General features: G+C 43.8%; 1 protein-coding gene across 1 annotated transcript; it reads left to right on the top strand.

Moving 5' to 3' along the window:
- The first annotated feature begins 463 nt into the window (after positions 1-463).
- On the top strand, positions 464-9,096 carry SDE2 (SDE2 telomere maintenance homolog). The gene is made up of 7 exons (XM_035111448.2): positions 464-641; positions 2,114-2,231; positions 2,810-2,921; positions 5,016-5,185; positions 6,252-6,360; positions 7,408-7,768; positions 8,444-9,096. The coding sequence occupies exons 1-7, from the start codon at positions 534-536 to the stop codon at positions 8,657-8,659; spliced, it is 1,194 nt and encodes a 397-aa protein (XP_034967339.1). The 5' UTR covers positions 464-533; the 3' UTR covers positions 8,660-9,096.
- The last annotated feature ends 11,117 nt before the right edge of the window (positions 9,097-20,213 follow it).

Raw genomic sequence — 20,213 nt, forward strand, 5'->3', positions numbered from 1 at the left:
TCGTGGTGGGAAAGCAGCGCGGATACATTTCCGCGCACTGCAGAGCTTGCAAGCTTCTGGGTTATTGGAAATACTGTAAGTGCGGGCAGAAGGCCGATGAGCGGAGAGGCAGCCAAGAGGGAACGAAAAACCAAGGCGGGTCATATCCTACTCTCGCTCCAAAGAGGTAAATCACTTGAAGCGCCGCCATGAAGCAGGAGTCACTGCAAGCTCCCGCCGCCACCGCCTCCTGCTCCTTCCCCTGACAGCCTGCCAATTCCAACCCTGCCGCCCAGCCCCCACCCGCTTTATCTGCCTCCTCCAGGCATCCCTCCCAGACCCACCCTCCGAACACGCGCGCGCACATCTCCCGCCCTCCGTGTCACGTGGGAGTGAGGGGGGCTGCCAGGAAACTGCTGCTGACCAGGGAACTTCCAGTGCCCGACTTCCTGTTTACGTCTATTACGTCACTAGTGCGCGCCAGTGGCCGTGCGTCTTTTCCGGGAAACTGAAGGAGCGACGTGTGGGAAGGTGTTGCTTGAGGAAAGGCGAAAATGGCGTTGTGGGTGCGGGACCTGCTGGCTACTGGAGCGCAGCCGGTACCTCTGCCGGCCGAAGATCGATCGGTTTGTGGTTTACTCCGCGCTCGTTGCCGGGTACAGGTAAAAAAAAATGGGCTCGTGTGAAAGAAGCGGGTGGGTCTTGGCCCCTGTGTGAGGGGCGGAATGAGATCCCTCGGGGTTGCTTGTGGTTGGGGGTGCGGGAGCTGGGGGCGCCCCCCCTGGAATTGTTAGACTGCCCTCGCCACCCTCAGTTAGCGTGATGAGTTGCTCGGGGTGGTGGTAGTTGTAGTCCCAAAAGCACCTGGAGGCAAGGGGCTGCTACCTACGGTAGCTTAGCTTGACATAATTCCCTTTTGCGTTAAAGGCTGGGTAGGGGGCCAAGGAGAAGGGATTTGGTGCCTTTCCTTACATAGTGAAAGCATGGTGCTTTCTCAGGTCGCACGGACATAACTGGATCTTGCACTTTCTTGACTAATTCAGAACTAGGGTCTATCCTAGCTGACAGGCACAAAAAACAATGACTGTGAAACCGTTGGAGAAAGTGAGAAAGTCCCTCAGTGGTGTTTTTGACAGTCATTGTCAAGTACGGCATGGCAGTTAAGAGATTATTAATGGGACTGATGTTACCTGATTTGGGAAATTCTTTGAGGTGTATAGGATGTGGGTGGCGCTGTGGGTTAAACCACAGAGCCTAGGGCTTGCCAGTCAGAAGGTCTGCGGTTCAATTCCCCGCGATGGGATGAGCTCCTGTTGCTTGGTCCCTGCTCCTGCTAACCTAGCAGTTCGAAAGCACGTCAAAGTGGGTAAACAGCGTTTCCCTGTGCTGCTCTGGTTCGCCAGAAGCTGCTTAGTCATGCTGGCCACATGACCTGGAAGCTGTATGCCGGCTCCTTCAGCCAGTAAAGCGAGATAAGCGCCACAACCCCAGAATCGTCCGCGACTGGACCTAATGGTCAGGGGTCCCTTTACCTTTACCTTGATGTGTATAATTCAACACTTGGTAGATGTGTTTTCTGTTGTTGTTGTCCCCCCCCCCAAAGAGCTTGGGCAGGTAACAGCATTAAAAGTATAACAAAATGGTACATGATAAAATGAAGACTAAAGTCCCCTTGTTAAATCCAAAGTCCTGTTGACCAAAGATAGTTTTTACAGCTCATTTAGAAAGTATACAGAGTCTGGCTTTGTTGGACTTCAAGGTGAAGGGAGGGTCACAGTTCTGTGACTTGGAAGCATTTCTTATAAGCATTCATAGTTTCTTTCTTTTTGTCTTATCTATTACCATTCAGTTAACAGAATCTTTCAAAATTTTAATAGTGGCACTACCATTTTGTGACTCAGTGGGATGTGACTCATATTGTGTTCTGTGCTGCACATATTTGTATACATTTACTTTGCCAAGTATTGGATCTTTACACAGAAAGAACCAGATCTCTTACCCATCTTTTCACCAGCATACAGTTCTAAATAACTTGATTGGAAAGTAATCTAATTGCCAGTTACTACATATTAAACTGTTGTAGCATTTCAACCTACAGTATATGTTTAATTCTTTCTGCCTTGTTTGTATTTAGGGTCTTCCTGAAGATCACTTCTATATAAAGTGTAATGGTCGACTTGTTAATTCTGAAGATGTGCTACAAGAAGGAGCTGTTTACAGCCTGGAACCAAGACTGTGTGGTGGAAAGGGAGGTGGGTTCACGGTTGCAACTTTGTGCTAAATAATTAGAATACTATGTAACTCTGAAAGTGGAAATTCTAAAATGTTTCTTTTATTGCAAGTAGCTTGTAAATGTAGCAATTAAATACAAAGTCTAGTTTTCTACCAAGCCTAGTTTTTCAAGCTTTGCCAGAATGAGCTGCTTTCTGCCAACGCTAAAGTGTTTAACCTTCCCTGTGTGTAACTGAGCTAAGAGTAATTCTGTGCAAGTACAAAACATTTTCTTAACTACATACATGCAAAATAAACTTAGAGAAAAATCCTTAACATAGATCTATCTTAAATTTCTGCATGTAGCAGTGGGAAGAAGTCAAATAGGGTATAAACACAAAAGGTGCGATCACAGTCTTCATGAGCCTTTCCCAACCTGGTGTCAACCTGTTTTGGACTACACCTTCCATCAGCTTCAGCATCTGGAGGTCATCTGGTTGGAAGAGGCTGATTTTGAGTAGGCATCCTTGCAGTTTAACATCCCATCACCAAATAATCTCCCTACTGTGTTCTCTTATCCTTACTGTTATGCTGCTGAAAGCTTGTAATTCCCTCCTAGGTTTTGGATCTATGCTCCGAGCACTTGGTGCACAAATTGAGAAGACAACAAATCGAGAAGCTTGCAGAGATCTTAGTGGAAGGAGACTTCGAGATGTTAACCATGAAAAAGCGTGAGTCATTTATTTCTCACAGAAAATAACCATACATCTCATTATCAGTATTCTATAGATTTAGAAGCGTCTTTCTCAAATTGCTGTAAAAAGTCCAAATGAAAACACTGATTGGAGCAAAATATCTGTGTGCTGTATCTTGCTCAATCTGTCCTTGAATGTTTCTGAGCCCCAGAGTGTAGCATCGGTTTCAAAAGACCAGCTAAAATTATGTAATACTTGGATTCTATTAGCCTTTATGCAGCCACTGTGATCAGTCAACTAGTCTTTCGAAACTGCAGCTTTGTTGTGTCTACTTACATACAATGGTATTCAGTGCTAGTCCTACTCAGAGTAAACCCTTTGCAATTATTAGACATAACTTAAGGTCATTAATGCAACCCATAACGTTGCTGGAAAGTTATTTATTACACCTCTGGAGCTAGAACTGTTTGGTTACATCATTTAAACCAGTCTGATATTTAACAGTTCACCTCATAGCTAGACAAGGAATTCCATCTGGGGTGTGGGGTATGTGGAGCAAATCTGACAGGGGAAGTAGAGATCTTCCCATCCCTCTTCTGACAGGCCACTTAATTTCTGAGCTAATTGCAGGGGAAGAAAATTCCCCTACAACCAACACAGAAGGCTGGCAGAAGGCAGATGGATAGCCGCATCCCTCTGCCACCAGTCTGCTTGCCAAAAGGCTTTTTTTCCTAGCGTGTGGGTCTTCCTCTCTAAGACTAGTAATTTTTTTTGCAGGCTAGTAGCTTTTGTGTGCTCATTTGCAAGGTTGGTTAAAGCAGTTAGCCCCTTCAGACACCCTTATTACATTATATATAAGGAGGTGAGCAACACATGTAGAAATGCAGAACAAATGCTTGGAGTGAGCCTGAGATGAGCATCGTGGGATTTTTATTCCTGCTGCTGTTTGATTGGTCTGGTTTGAACTTTGGTTTTAATTGTTAATTTTACATATTTCTGCTCTTGTGAAGAGCAAACTAGAAATATGCTATTTAAAATTACTTATGTGTACAAGGCATGTCTTTACCCTTCCTGCAGTAGGTAAACATCTGGAGGGTTTTTATTTTCCTTTCTGGTGTCTCATTGACAGTGACCCCCTACCAAACCCCATCAATTAATAAAGACAAAAGTAATTTTTATGTGTTTTGGAAGGAAACACATGAAGATGTTTTCTTGTGTTTTGTAGGAAGATGGAGTTTTTAAACTAGGGAACTTGTTCCCAGTAGTGGCCACCAACTTGGATGGCTTTGAATGAAGATTAGACAAACTCATGGAAGGGAAGGCTACTAGGCATGATGGCTGTGCTCTTCCCCCACAGTCGGAGGCAGCAATGCTTCTGAATAAAAGTTGCTGGAAACCACAGGAGGGAAATAATGCTCTTGTGCTTGAATCCTGCTTGCGGATTTCCCACAAGCATCTGGTTGGCCACTGTGAGAACAGGATGGTGAACTACATGGAAGAAGAGAAGAAGAGTTTGGATTTGATATCCCACTTTATCACTACCCGAAGGGGTCTCAAAGCGGCTAACATTCTCCTTTCCCTTCCTCCCCCACAACAAACACCCTGTGAGGTGGGTGGGGCTGAGAGACTTCAAAGAAGTGTGACTAGCCCAAGGTCACCCAGCAGCTGCATGTGGAGGAGTGGAGACACGAATCCGGTTCCCCAGATTACGAGTCTACCGCTCTTAACCACTACACCACACTGACTCACTGGACCATTGGCCTGATCTCCTTACATTCTTAATTGCAGATGGGCAGACTCATGTCCAACTTGCAGGCTTCCCACAGGCATCTATGTCAAGAATGCTTTGATGGTGTTTCCTGCTTGGCAGGGGGTTGGACTGGATGGCCCTTGTGGTCTCTTCCAACTCTACAATTCTATGATTTTATCTGGCCAGCCACTGCAAGAACTGGGTGCTGGACTAGATGGGCTGTTGGTCTGATCCAGCAGGCTCATTTTCTGTCCTGTTCCACCCAGAGCTTTTCCTCCCAGCAATAGGCGGAAAGTACTTGATCCAAAACTATCAAGCCAATGGCAGAGTGGACACATGAAAGTGCATGTAGTGTCATGTTGCTTCTTCTCTCTTAACAGAATGGCTGAATGGGTGAAGCAGCAAGCGGAACGTGAAGCGGACAAGGAGCAAAGACGTGTGGAAAGACTGAAGCGCAAGCTTGCGGAGCCGAAACACTTTTTCACGAACCCAGACTACCAGCAGCAGTGTCACGAGATGGCAGAAAGACTAGAGGATTCTGTTCTCAAAGGTAGCACAGAGCGCATCATTGGTCGTTATGCTGGATTACATATCTCAATTGGGCCCTTAATTAGTTACAGCTAAATAGCCTGTCATTATGATGGTCTGTTGTTGAACTGTGAGCCTGTGTGTTTGTGTATTTGCCTTGAATTTCCAACCTCTGGGGTGGACAGCTCTCTCCTTGAATAGAAAGTTTTCTTCCGTTATAGGTGGGACTATGATCCAAAGGTGTCTCTCACTCTGCTTACTGGATGCTCTTGTGGGCAAAAGAGAAAAGAGAATTGTCAGTGATTCTTCTCTTCTCCTGTAGCTTCTTTTCCACCTCCCTCACTGTCCCAGGGGAGGGGAAGGGTTTGCCCAACCCTCCAAAGCAGATTTTCAGCGGGTGGAATGTGGGGTTGCCGAAATGGACCTCCTTCCTCTTTTGCCTGCCTCAGCATCCAGTTCGTGGAGTTCTGCTGAAGGCAAGTCTAGGTCCACTTCCCCGTCTCTGACCTCTCATGATCACTACCTCTCAGTGACTGAGCTGCTCTGTTACAGTGGCTCTGGCCATGCAGGTATGGCCATGGTGTCCTCCTTGCTCTCACTGGATTAACTGCTTCGGAATCATTGAGACTTGCAAGACTTAATCTGAAGGCATACAGAACAGTTTGTAGAACCTTATGAGTTTGAACTTTGGGGTCTGTGAACAATCTAAGTGAAATTGAACCGTCTTATTTGTGGCAGTCCTCTGCGGGCCTTGGAATGGCACCTCGGCATGCAGATTGGTTCAATGATATCATTGCCTTGTGATGAAAACAACAGTGAATGGTCACCGAGGTTCAAATTCAACACTAACCACAATGGTTTGCTATCATCTGCTCTGAATACTGGTGATGCCTTAAATAACATTATCAGAGCTTAAAAGTAAGCTAAACAAAACACTCATTTAGTGGGAAATTAGAGATAAATAGAAATTGTGCTTTCATTTCTTAATTCTCATACCTGTTTTTTTATTATGCAATTATCTGTGTTTGATTTGAAATGCCAGGGATTAAATGGAGAAGGAAGAGTTGACTGTTTTTGCTCCTTTTCAGGCATGCAAGCGTCTTCTAGCACAATGGTCTCGCCAGAGAGCAGTGAGAGCCGGAAACGGCCAGCTGATTCTGAAAAGGGAGCCACGTCTGAGAAAAAGAAGTGCTTTTGGTGAGCGAGCATTACAGTTTGATCCTTTTAACTCAGGCACCCCCAAACTCGGCCCTCCAGATGTTTTGGGACTACAATTCCCACCATCCCTGACCACTGGTATTGTTAGCTAGGGATGATGGGAGTTGTAGTCCCAAAACATCTGGAGGGCCAAGTTTGGGGATGCCTGTTTTAACTAGATGAGAAGGTGCATGAGTAAATATTGTAAGGAAAAGGAACAGAATTGCTTCCTTTAAAAGGGAGCAGGTGACCTTAAATACAGTGGCATGGATCCTAAGAACCATAAGCACTGTTCTGCTTGTGAAATTAGGTTTCTCACTGCCTCTGCTTGCAAGCAGTCCATTGGATCCAAATTAATAACCATTTCATAGCAATCCTCTACAACAGCTCAGCACATTGAACCCTTTAAGTTCACTACAGAATGCAGCAGATAAATTAGAAGGCAGCTTATTATAGCAATATTCTGTGTAAGTATTCAAGGTGGCAGAGCTCCCTGGTTTCAGCAGAGTAATTGAATGAGCCCCTTGGAATTGGGTGGGTACAGTGTGTTGGCGATTTTGTGCCTGTTTGAGCGCTTATGGTCTCCGGTTTTCTACTCTACTTTTCGAAAGAGTTGCCCTTTTGATACCATTACCGTGTTGTTCGGTGACTTCTATGGAATTTTAGTATTCCATAGAATACTAAAAGAGCTTCACTGGAATTGGTCTTGCATTAATTCCATTGGTAGGGCCGGCCCTACTTGATTGCCTCAGATGGCAGATGTTGAAGGGGTAGTGAGTGAGTTGGTGTCCCATGCAGCCTATCCTGCACCCCGTAACATAGCCTGCTGCCTTCAGGTACAGTGAAGGATGCCAAAGTAAGATCCAGTTGCCAGTACCCTCAGCATGTATATGAAATTGGGTAGGAACATATGTTATTCATTGCCATAACTTGTGTTCTTTTGGGGGCAAAAGGCTTTGGGGTAAATTGCCAAACCTCTGTGCTTTGCTGATGCTATTGGTAAAAACACTACACTTTTAAAAAATGGATTTTCATTGATTGTGGCAGGTTAGGGGTGGAAGGCTTGGAGGACCCTGACAGTTCTCAAGACAGCAGTAGCAGTGAAGATGACGACTCACCTGGCACATCAGGAAGTTGCACAGTGTCATCTGGCAACCATGTGAAGATGGTGGAAAGTACAGAACAGTGTCCCAACAGTTCTGAGGATTCCAGAAGCTGCTCTTCAGCCTCTGATGCAGCTGAGAATTTGCAAGAAGAAGGGAAGGGTGCTAAAAAGGATCTGGTAGAGGATCCACCTATCACTGAAACTGCAGCTATCGAGAAACATGAACCAGCCAGGACAACAAAGGACAGAGATCAGGCGCATGCTTCGGATACGCAGGAACCTGTGAGCCAGTTACAGAGCACAGTAAGTATGATGCTTATTACGTCTGACTGGAAGTTTATATCTTGCTACCATTCCCCATAGCTTCTATTTTCACTCACAATGTGATGATTGCGATGTCATGTCTCACCCTTCCAGATACATTTTTGGGAGTGGGAGGGTAGGATGGTGGTGGCTATGGTTATTATTTATTTATTTTCAGTAGGTTCTGCTGACCTACACACACACACACACACTTTCAACTGGGCCCTGAGAAAAATGCTGTCCCATTTACTGGGCTGCTATGGTCAATGGGGTCACGAAGAGTTGGACACGACTAAACAACTAAACAACAACAACTCTCAACCGTAGAACGGGGTGGAGAAAGTGTGGCCCTCCAGAAGTTGCTGGGCTGCAACTCCCATTGGCTGCAACATCTGACAACACCACCTAGCAACATCTGGAGGGCCATGGGTTGCCCGCCCCTGCCACAGAACCTCTTTGGTTAAATTGAAACATACATACAGGGTTTTTGAGTCCTATCAGGATGCTCCTATAACTTAAACTCAACACACACCATGCTAGATGACTGCAATATCCCCAGACTGAAAACATGTAGTTGTTTTTTTCCTTTTCCTTTTTGCTGAAAAGCTTTTTGTCTCTTTGGGTATCCGTGACACACATTTAAAACACTGCCCGTTTCCCTTTGTTTTTCGTTAGGAGACTTCAACAATAGATCTTTTGGAATTCAACTCTGTTGCTGAACTGGAAGCCATAGGACTAGACAAGCTGAAGTTTGAGCTGACGGCTTTGGGACTGAAATGTGGGGGCACGCTGCAGGAAAGAGCAGCACGGCTTTTCTCAGTGAGGGGTCTGCCGAGAGATCAGATAGATCCTGCTTTGTTTGCTAAGCCTTCAAAAGGGAAAAAGAAATAAATTTTTTAACTGTGGTTTTTTTAGTTTTTCAAGATTCTTCATATTCTGCTGTTTTTGTATAGTGGTCTCTTTTCCAGGAAAGAAGAGGCAAATTTGTTCAATCTTTAAATACAGTTCTCATATGAGTAACTATGGGGGGAGTGAAAGTTTTTGCCTGCTGACTCATTGTTGCTTTCTTGATTTTTGTGCAAGTCCTGATAGCTTTTGCACAATAAGATCATAGCAAGATGCTATTTTTGTTTTTTTACATTGAAGCCTGTTTGCTAAGAGTAGTGAGTGGCAAATGTTTTAAATCCTATAAAGTTGTTTAAAAATTAAAAGAAAAATTCTAAGAATGGCATTGGGTGATACAGAAGAAAATGAACGATAGGAAAGAAATGCTGTATGTGGTTGTATGAATAGTTAATAAAAGCCAAAGCTACGGACTATGGGTTGAATCTTCTCAAACCTGATTTCATGTTTGCGACTGGTGTTGTTAATGTAATACTTGTTGCAAGGATACTGACAAACATATGAGAGCTGTTACTCATCAACCTGGGGCAGCGTGCCCTTCCAGGCAATGTCTATTATAGCAGCAAGCCCATTTTGGGAACAAACATTGTTTAGATGTTTTTCACAAGCCAATGCTGAGGTTTGAGTTAACTGCTGACGAACACTAGATATGCCAAGACTTACTAATTTCATAAATAAAACCTTAATTCGTCCATAACTAGATATAGGCAAAGTGGTATACTTCCTTCTTTTAAAATTATTCATGGGCTAAATGACTTTAACCGTTCATCCATTCTCCCTCCTTCAATCTCTTTTCTCTCCTTTTCACTACCATTTCTTTTAGGAAACACACAAAGATGCTACATCTACACCAATAAATCATATAAAATACAAGTGCATTTGCCATTTATTAATAGATTCCATTTACATCCTTCCTGCCTTCTACCAAACCCAAAGGCGGCCTCCTATCTAGGCACAGACTAACCCCTCAACTTGCTTTTCATAATTATTGCCTTAGCTGGACAGGAAGTGGTCTTTCACCTGCTGCCCATGCCACCTTTAACATAACACTTCTCACTTTGACACTGCTCCAAACCCTTTCTATGGCCTCTAGAATTTCCTGGCTTTGAGCAAGGTTTCTTTATAATGTAGTTACAGTTCATAGCAGGTGCTAGGACTGTCACGAGAAGGATTTCCCACAAAAAAATGTCCTGATGCACAGCTTAAATCAAATGATATCTGCTGAAATCTGCATTTTGCACATGTATATTCTAAATATTTCCATTTTCATCCAGCAATGCTGATAGGAGGGGAAGAGGGGAGCCTCTGTATGCCTTGCTACATGGGAAACTACTTGTGCAAACAGGTACATCACCTGCAGTTCCAGGGCTGGGACCTCCCATCTGGGACCGCTACATACATGCAGATCCCCTGCCTACAGTACTACTTTATTTGTATAAGCATAGACCGCCCAGTTACAATTGACTTTACCACGATTGTCTTTACAGGTGTGGTTCCCAAAGAGATGGACTCTGAGCAAAATGCCCCATTAGCTTTTCAGTGCTCTAGCCAGTCAGCAAAGAGCCTCCAAAGAATGCCGTGAAAATATATTTCTGTTACGGGAGTCTTGGACTTGCAAGAGCCTTGCTGGGCACTTTTGCTGAATATAAAGTGGGAAGGACTGAGAGGTGGTTTCCTATGGCGAAGAGGCCAGCTCTTTCCTCCCAGCCACTGCTAATAATGCAAGGTTCATTATGGCCAGAGTGGCTACTTGCTCTGTGGGTATGATTGGAAGCTGGATTGCTCCCTATCATTGTTTCCAGAGCCCCTGAAAATGTTCATGTCCTCTTATTAGGTCAAGGGGAAGGCGAGTTAATAATAATAATAATAATAATAATAATAATAATAATTTATTTATACCCCGCCCATCTGGCTGGGTTTCCCCAGCCACTCTGGGCGGCTTACAACAGAGTTGTTTTTTAATTAGTTTTTATTAAAGATTTTCTCGTCTAACAAGACAAATAAAAGTGTCTCCATTCTCAATTCAGAGTCTTTTTCACAGTCCATTTACAGTACATTCAGTATGAGACACTTGTAATATGCATTGTGTGGTTTGGGAGGGGGATAATGATTTTTCATTCTATTTTTTGTACAGGGTTTTTGTGACAGCACCACACAGGTAGGTTCTATATATATATATATATGTATGTATATATATGTATAAATTATATAATATATATAATTTTTGTTGGCATTGCGAGAGATTGGAGGACCCAGAGCTCGGTTAGTTGTGTTCGGTTGGTTTCAGTGTGGTTTGTTTGTGAGTGGTGGGTGTTGTTGATTCAGACTAGCCGTATCGTTTGGTAGAAGGGGAAGCAGGAGAGTTCAGCTATGGAAGTAGCTTGTCCATAGTTGTTATGTATGTTCTCTTGCAATGTAAATGTGTGATGTTGCTTTCGTCCAATAGAGGTAGGGTTGCCAAGTCAGTAGCACCTCAGACCCTGAGACTTCCGGTCCCAAACCTGAGACCTAGGAGTGGCCCAGTGATGTCACAGAGGGAGGGGCTCTTTCCCCTCAGCCACCATGTCCTTTAGTGACATCACAGCTGTTACCTGCTGGGTTCTGTTGGGGAAGAGGAAAAGGTCATGTGCTTTTGTGACATCACAGGTAGTCCTTAGCCAATGGTAACAGCTCGCAGAGCCTCACAACTCTGGGTGCACCTCAGAGATTTATTTGTATCCTTGTTGATTATTAAAAAATATTGATGATAGCTCACCCTTCACCTGTAATGATACCCGAGGAGAGCGAAGCCACACCATAACACTGTTGTAGGGGAGCATTTTTAGCACAATGGCTGCATTCCTTTATGGGGAATCTCCCAGGGGCCGCATGCCAGAGTTCAGGAGGGCCAGAGGCAAAGGCGAGTGGAGCAAGGAATATGACTCTTGATTTTGTGCAGTTGGTTCCATTCCAGCTGTGCAAAAGCCAGAGGTTTCTGTCCCTGCCCTCAAATCTCTCAATCCAGTTAAGCATGAAGCACTGTCACTGTTGAAGGAAACATTCAAACCATGGAAAAACTCTGGAGGTGGGTATGGAACAAGACTGGTGAGGGACATGGCACAGGGAGCATCCCAAAGACCAGATGGAGTGGCCTGGAGGGCTGCATTTGGCCTGCAGGCTAAGGTTCCCTAGGGTATGCTATGTAGTCATCTATGATTTCCTTTTACCATAGAGTAGGCACAGGCCTCGTAGGCTGTCTAGTCTTTCCTGGGCTCAGTGCAGGAAACAGAGGGCATTTCCAACAGTCTCTATCTATTTGAAGACTTCCAGCAAGAGAGAGACCACCACTCCTCCAGGGAACTCAGCCTAGTGTTGAACTCTCTTGCCATTAATAAGTTTCTCCTGATATTCAGCTGAATTCAATTGGGGCACGATAATCTAAACTTCATATATATGCTCACAGGGTCTGAACTGGTGGTGACTGACCAGGAACGAGACTTGGGGACATAGGAGCCAACTCCTAGAGGCAGGGGTAGCTTAACCCCCACAATAAAATATTTGAGGGGGTTAGCCCCCCCAAAAAAAGTTGATGGGCATTGCCACTCAGATGTTATGTGTGTCCTGTGTCTCGTGATTGATTGGCCCCTTGGCCTGATCCAACAGGGCTCTTTAAGTTTTTCTCCTTATCCTCCTGTGACTTCAGTCCATTACGTCTAATCCTGCTCTCTGAAAGTGCCCTCTTCTACATGACAGCCTTCTGGTATTTAAAGTGAGCTACAATGTCCAACCCTTCAGTCTTTTCCAATGGTGAAGAGGAGGTTGTATGCTGAAAACTTACATAGTGGGGAAATGTAGAAATCATATTTCACTCTCAAACAACCAGATGATCTGAACCCATGTATCAGCAGTTCATTGTCGTGAAGAATGATACCAAACAGACTGATCAATCATGCTTGATTTTGTTTTTAATCTCTGCCATTATCCATAATTCTTCATTGACTTTCAAATATGATGGCAACAATCTGCCACCAGGTGTCGCTGGGCACCAACTAAATCGACAAAAAACTCTTTACACTGCACAACTGTTGAGCTAGATTGCTAGAAGATCCTTTACAATGGTTTGATCATATGTTTTATTAATAATATGTGTTTATTGTCTGGTATGAATAGATTATTTGTTAGTTATTCAAAGGTGCTTAAAAATGGCATCAACATTCTAGTTGCTCAGCATCTCCCTTACCCGATTCACTTTAAGGCGTGCATAGGGGCAATTACTATGGTTTTCAGTTTTATATTTAAGATTAGAGCATATCATATCTTAGATAGATTGCAAATGAATTTCAGCCTCCACACTCCCGTTTAACTGGTTTAGGGATTAAGATGGCTGTCTGTTTTGCTGGAAGAGTTGTGCATTTAACAGCTGCAGGAAGGTAGCTGTTCAGCGTATTGTCCCTCATCCAGACAGATGACAATGAGAAATAGAGCTGGGTTGGTGTCATCCACATGATGATGGCAACTCTCTCCAAATTCCAGCAGCTTCATATAGCTCTTAAACAGCATGGAAGATAAGATAGAATCTTGCAGGACTCCATGGCACAGATTCTATGGGACTGAGCAACAGCCCCCCAATGCTGCCTTCCGGAGCTGGTCTTGCAGGCAGGATCAGAACTACCAAATTGCCTCTCACACCCAGACTACAAAGCTAATCTAACAGACAGGGCCCACCCACCCATGAGGCAAGGTGAGCCTACTGCCTCAGGTAGCAGAATTCTCCGGGGCAGCAGATCCCAATGTCAATCTTTATTCCTCCTTTTTTTATGATGTAGATTTTCCCTCAGCCTTTCTTTCATGGCAAAGGGTGTGTGTGATTTGGGGGTCTGCCTCAGGTGCCACAATGTATTGGGCCGGCTTCCCACAGATACTATGGCCAATGGTCTTAAATACCTCTGAGAGATTAAGGAGAAATGATAGGGCCATCCTTCCCCTGTCCCGTTCCCCATAAAGGACATCAAGCATGGTGACCAAAGCCACTTCAGTCCCAAACCCAGGTCTTAATCCAGAGTGGAGAAAGTCCAGCTAGTACTGGACTACAGCATCTGAGCAACCACAGTCCTCTTTAAGAACCTTCTCCAAGAAGGGGCTGTTTACAGCTAAGCAGTAGTGCTTCCAAACCCTCAGGTCCAAGGAGGGCTTCTTAAGAAGTGGTGACACCACCATCTCTTTTGAGTGCAGCAGAAACCACTCCCTCAGGCAAAGACACTTTTGTCACACACCCCTAGCTGCCCCTTTCTGTCTACTCCTGATCAGGCAAAAAGAGCAAAGGTCAAGGGAACACTGGGAAGGTCAAACCTCTTGGTCATATTCTTAAGCTGTAAAAGCTGGAAATGATCCTATAGTACCTGACCAGGCTAAATGTAGTTAATAAATTAATTTAATCCCTGTACGTAGGAAATGTAAAATTATTTTTGAAAACTGTTTACGCATGTTTCCAAAACACTTTCCATTATATATGGAGATGTTACAGCAATCCCCAGCACCAAAGTATAGATTCAGAAAAATACTTTTGTGTTAACTATTAGGCTTCCATGGTTAACTTTCAGAAACGCTGGGAAGTCTGCTGCTGCAAAATCAACAAAGCGTCTTGACTGTGACACAATTGCTTGTGGAATAAAGTCCATTGCCTCAGATCACAGGCAGTTCACCTGCAGGGGGCAGCAGAGACCATTGCTTGTTGACAGCTCCATTTCCCAAGTAAAGAAGGCTGGGAATTTAGGCTCCTCTAGTTTATTGAGCGTTCATCCTGATTTTCCCACAGGGAGGTTGTATGATGTCAGCTCTTTACTGAGCACTTGTTTTGATTTGTTTGTGGGGAGCTTATACCTCCTTTCCAGTCATTGCTGGCTATCCCACACTTTTAGTGCATTCCTATCTACAAAGATTCTGTTATTAGGGGTTTGTTTTTGTTTTTAAAGTGGATTTGTTGCACCAGAGCTGCTTTAATTGCACAAACCTATATTTATAGAGGGACCCAGGTGGCGCTGTGGTTAAACCACTGAGCTTAGGGCTTGCTGATCAGAAGGTCAGCGGTTCGAATCCCTGTGACGGGGTGAGCTCCCGTTGCTTGGTCCCAGCTCCTGCCAACCTAGCAGTTCGAAAGCACGTCAAAATGCAAGTAGATAAATAGGAACCGCTACAGCGGGAAGGTAAACGGCGTTTCCGTGCGCTGCTCTGGTTTGCCAGAAGCGGCTTTGTCATGCTGGCCACATGACCTGGAAGCTATACGCCGGCTCCCTCGGCCAATAATGCGAGATGAGCGTGCAACCCAAGAGTCGGTCACGACTGGACCTAATGGTCAGGGGTCCCTTTACCTTTACCTTTATATGTATAGAAGGCTAGTATTTCTCAAGCAGTGGATGGTGAGTGGGCAGTGAGTGGGCCTTGGACCACTTTCAGACTGGTTTCAGCAGCCTGCCAGTTACCCAGAGGCTTGCTAGAGATCTTCAGAGAGACAGGACAGCTGTTTGTGTGGACTACCCTTAACTCTGGATTTCCTGCATTGAGCAGGGGTTGGACTAGTAAAGCCCCTCCCACGCTTAACAAAACTCCCAGCACCCTTAACAAACTACAGTTCCCAGGATTCTCTGTGGGAAGCCATGGCTGTTAAAATGGCACAAGAGTGTTTTATTTATGTTGATGTTGATTTATTTATTTATGTTGGTGCGGATGAGACATGAGGTGAAATAAAAGTAAATAATAGCTTGCTAGTCTGAATCCATGCCACCAAAAGAGAGAAAATACATTGCTCCCAAAAAAAGAGAAGGCAAAGGGGCAATGGCCCATCCCAGCATCCTGTTCTCACAGGGATCGCTCAGATGCCTGGGGGAATCCTGAAAGCAGGACCTGAGCACAAGAGCTTTCTTCGCTCTTGGGGTTTTCAGCAACTGATATTCAGAAGCATTGCTGCCTCCAGCCACAGACGCAGAGCAAAAGTATTGTGGCTAATAGTCCAGTCCTTTTTTAAAAGCCACCCAAGTTGGTGGCCATCACTGCCTCCTATGAGAGAGCAAGTTCCATGGTTTAACTATGTGCTGCATGAAGAAGTCTTTTCTTTTAAGTGTCCTGAATCTTTGAACACTCAGCTTCACCGAATGCCCACGTTCCAGTGTTATGATAGGAAGAGAAAAAGTTTTCTCGATCCACTTCCTCTATGCCATGCATAGTGTTACAAAAAACCTATCACGTTGGATTTTACTCACTTTTTCTCTCAACCCAAAATGTCCCAAATGCTGCAATTTTTCCTGGGGGGGAGGGGCGTTTTGCTCCACCCCCTTGATCATTTTTGTCGCCCTTTTCTGAACCTTTCCCAACTCTACAATATCCTTTTGGAGATGAGGCGACCAGAACTGTTCACAATCTCACAAATACAGTTGCAACGTAGATTTGTATAATGGCGTTATGATACCAGCCGTTTAATTTTCAATTCCTTCCCACCTCCCAACATAATCAGTGGGGCAAGTCACTCCCCAGGGATCTCTGGGTGAGATGGCTTTTCCATTAGTCAACTCTTGTATTATTTTGCACTTCCAGAGCCAGAATGATCCATCATCCATCTCTCCTTTCCAACCCAGTGAGTCTGTGAAAGTAGAAAGTGACGGAATGTTAATCCAGAATCCTAATGGGGCAACCTTTCATCTGGGAAGCTCAATGTGCTTTTGCAAACATTCCCAGCAGCAGAGTGGGAAAGAGACATGCAGCAATTTCCACCAGCCCTAATTATCCTTCACCAATTGCTCTTTTTGTCTACTCACTGTGGCACTGTGCATTGTTGGAACAATGACAGTTTCTAAGTGAAGGTCCCAGTGTCCTAAAATTTTAGGCCTTTTCTTTTCTAACACACACACACACACACACAAACAATGTATCTTTTAAAAAATGTATTTATACCTACACATGTAGCCTAAATTAAAGGCATGTGGTGCTATGACTATAACATTAAAAGGTAAACGGACCCCTCACCATTAGGTCCAGTCGTGACCGACTCTGGGGTTGCGGCGCTCATCTCGCGTTATTGGCCGAGCAAGCCGGCGCACAGCTTCCAGGTCATGTGGCCAGCATGACAAAGCCGCTTCTGGCGAACCAGAACAGCACACGGAAACACCGTTTACCTTCCTGCTGTAGCGGTACCTATTTATCTACCTGCACTTTGACGTGCTTTCGAACTGCTAGGTTGGCAGGAGCTGGGACCGAGCAACAGGAGCTCACCCTGTCACAGGGATTCGAACCGCCGACCTTCTGATCAGCAAGCCCTAGGCTCTGTGGTTTATCTATTATCACACAAGGGAATGCTTTTATAGCACAGGAAGTAAGGAGAACAAAGTAATTGTTGGTGATTTAAGAGTTTTTATTTATGAAGGCTAGGAGAGCAGAAGCCGTTTATTATCAGGGATATAAGAAAGCAAAACATTCGGGATGGGCATGAGGCAACTTTCTCACAGGGCTGCATAATGTCCCTGGCAAATGCTTCCGTCTTATTTATGTGCTGTAAAAACTCTATATTGGCAGTTGTAACGTATGCAGAGGTGGTACCTGTCTGAAAACATAGTAAATGGGTGGCTCAGGATCATTTAATTTTTTGTTTTTGTTCAAGCGCGTTTTCATGATTTGATCTCAAACTATTGTACCAGGACGTAGTGGATGGGTTGTTGTTTTTTATTTACCTGTTAAGATCATGATGTTCCCCTATGTTATTTCTGTTAGAATTTTATATATATAAGTAGATATATAACATTAAGCATTCTGCTTAATACAGTGAAATATACACACAATATTTAAAAACAGTAGGAATTTTGTAACTTTTTGGGGGGCGGGGCAGCTTCCATAACTTTTAAAAATGACATCAGAATGAGACTCTCCTGCTGTATGTGGGAGAATCAAATTAGTTTCAAGAACAATCCACTTGGTTAGCACATTCTGCTGTGCAATGGGCCCTGAAATTGTCCGCGTGCTGGCGCGCACACCCACACACCCACACACCCACACACACACACACACACACACACACACACACCATCCTTTTTGTCTGGCTTTCTTTTCTTCCAGAGCCCCAGCTGGTTTGGTCAGCAGCTAAGCAGAGCCACACTAATTTCCACCTTCCCTGGGATGTGGATTGGGCATTTGTTTTTCTGCTTAAACTACCAATTAGGGGCAGCCTTAGAAACCGAGGTTCCAGACATTACTTGCAGGGCCTTGTCAAAAGAAGAGGAGGAGGAGTGTCAAGTCCTGGTTGCAGGAAGGTTATGGCTTTGTCACAGGGATGGTAAAACCAAGAAAGGAAAATAGCAACTAGTCAAAAACAACCACAACAACAACAATTGGGGAATCTAATCAATCAGAACAATATATTCTATTCCTTAATTACATAAGAGAAGATTGTGATTTTTTGAAAAAAAAAAGATGGTGCAAAGGCTAAGTCAGGTAACTCTATCGGGACTAGTAGAATGAAGTTACATGTAGTTAGGACAATATTGCCGTGATGTTGTTAGAATCACAAGTCAGCTATAGAATTGGAAGGGACCACAAGTGTCATCTAGTCCAATGAGCTATGTTGGAGTGCATGACAACAACAACAACAACAACAATAACAACAACAACCGTAATAATAATGCCACCCATCTTGACTGGGTTGCCCCAGCCACTCTGAGTGGCTTGCAACAAATTAAACACACGAAACACAGTAAAAAAAATATCAAACATTACAAACTTCTCTGTACAGGGCTGCCTTCATATTTCTTCTAAAAGTCTTCAGATAGTTCTTTATTTCCTTGAAATCTGTTGAGAGGGCATTCCACAGGGCAGGCAAGACTACCAAGAAAGCCCTCTGCCTACCAAGAAGTACAGTACCAGTTCCTGACTTAGAAGTTCTCCATCACCCATCCCTTGGTGATGATGTGTTAATAGTCATTAGATATAGGTCTGGACCGGTAGCAACACAAGGATGGGCCTTTTATGTGGTGTTTTCCCATTTGTGACAAGCTTTCCCCAGGGAGGGTCACCTGGCACCTTCATTAAATATCTTTAGGCACCAGGAAAAAACATTTCTCTATGAGCAGGCCTTTGGCTGATTAACATTCTGTGGCCCTTTAAATGTGTTTGCGTTATTGGTTGTTTTTTGTTTTACTATGTATTTTTGTGTTCTTATTTTCTATTTTTCTGTTGTGAACTGCCCTGTTATCTTCAAATGAAGGGTGGTGGTATGCGTATTTAAAACAAACAAACAAACAAACAACAACAACAATTATAAATGCATCCTTTTCTGTAGTAACAGTCTTAATTAAATGCCCACTGTTAATGCAGCTTCCTTCTCTATCCGCCCCCCCCCCAAGTCATATCCTTGGGACAATTTTAAAGAAAACAATTACAACACACAGAGAAGTGTAGTCTAGCCAAGTTTAAACACTTTTCAGCTTTGTTGATTTCAGGGGGAGAGATTTATGCATGGACTTAACCAGGGGTAGGCAACCTCAGGCCAGTGGGCCTTCTCAATCCAGCCCACGGGCGGTCTGGGAATTAGCATGTTTTTACATGAGTAGAATGTGTCCTTTTATTTAAAATGCATCTCTGGGTTATTTGTGGGGCCTGCCTGGTGTTTCTACATGAGTAGAATGTGTGCCTTTATTTAAAATGCATCTCTGGGTTATTTGTGGGGCATAGGAATTTGTTCATATATATTTTTTTCAAAATATAGTCTGGCCCACCACATGGTCTGAGGGTCGGTGGACTGGCCCACGGCTGAAAAAGGTTGCTGACCCCTGGACTTAACTCTCCCAATGAAATACCTTTTTAATGATATGAATGATACCTCAGCGAGATTTTTTTTTTTTTTTTACTCCTTCTATTCATGCTATGTTTAGAGTGAGGAAGTTTTTATCCTTTGGGATTCTATTTTTAGCAGCGCCTAACTAGGGAGTCTAATGTAACCTGACAGTATGTAGTGACAATGTTTTGTCTTCTCCTGGAAGAGTTCCTCATCACTCAAATAAAAAAATGTCTAAGCGGCAAGACTGTTCACCTATAATTTAGGCAGATACAGCAAGATGTCACAGGCAAAGGCACAGATTTTTTTTTTAAGGGAGCGGAGGAGAAAGTGAGGTTGGGATAATTGCTAGAAGTAAAATGCACCCCCCAGGCCACATTTTTCAAGTTGCATTTGCCATGCACTTGTGCAAATATTTATTTGAATACCACCCCCTATATAATCTTCTAGTCTTTCCTTCCTGTTCAACAGAAGGAAGGGTGAGCCTCTACATGTTGTGAGGTCCCTTGCAAAACCTAAGAATCCAACCTTTTTAATGTTCTCTTTAAAGAAAATGCTTGTTTGCATTAATAAACAATCTTTTAGTAAGATTGACCAAGGTTCAAAATGCAGCATGTCTCCTGAATGGAATAAAGGTTCCTGAACAAAAACAACAACACACAAAACAAAACAAAAAGTGTGAATGCAATGAATAATCTAATCTTTACATTTTAAACTTAGATACTGTATAGAGTGTCCAGATTTAAAGGT

Source organism: Zootoca vivipara, chromosome 3 (genome assembly GCF_963506605.1).
Source record: "Zootoca vivipara chromosome 3, rZooViv1.1, whole genome shotgun sequence".
Classification (NCBI taxonomy): domain Eukaryota; kingdom Metazoa; phylum Chordata; class Lepidosauria; order Squamata; family Lacertidae; genus Zootoca; species Zootoca vivipara.

What these genes read in the sequence shown, in the direction of transcription:
- SDE2 (XM_035111448.2), top strand. Translation starts at nt 534, where the DNA reads ATGGCGTTGTGGGTGCGGGACCTGCTGGCTACTGGAGCGCAGCCGGTA. An exon ending in GAGAAAAAGAAGTGCTTTTG is followed by an intron (nt 6,361 to 7,407) that starts GTGAGCGAGCAT and finishes TGATTGTGGCAG; the next exon opens with GTTAGGGGTGGAAGGCTTGG. An exon ending in TGAGCCAGTTACAGAGCACA is followed by an intron (nt 7,769 to 8,443) that starts GTAAGTATGATG and finishes GTTTTTCGTTAG; the next exon opens with GAGACTTCAACAATAGATCT.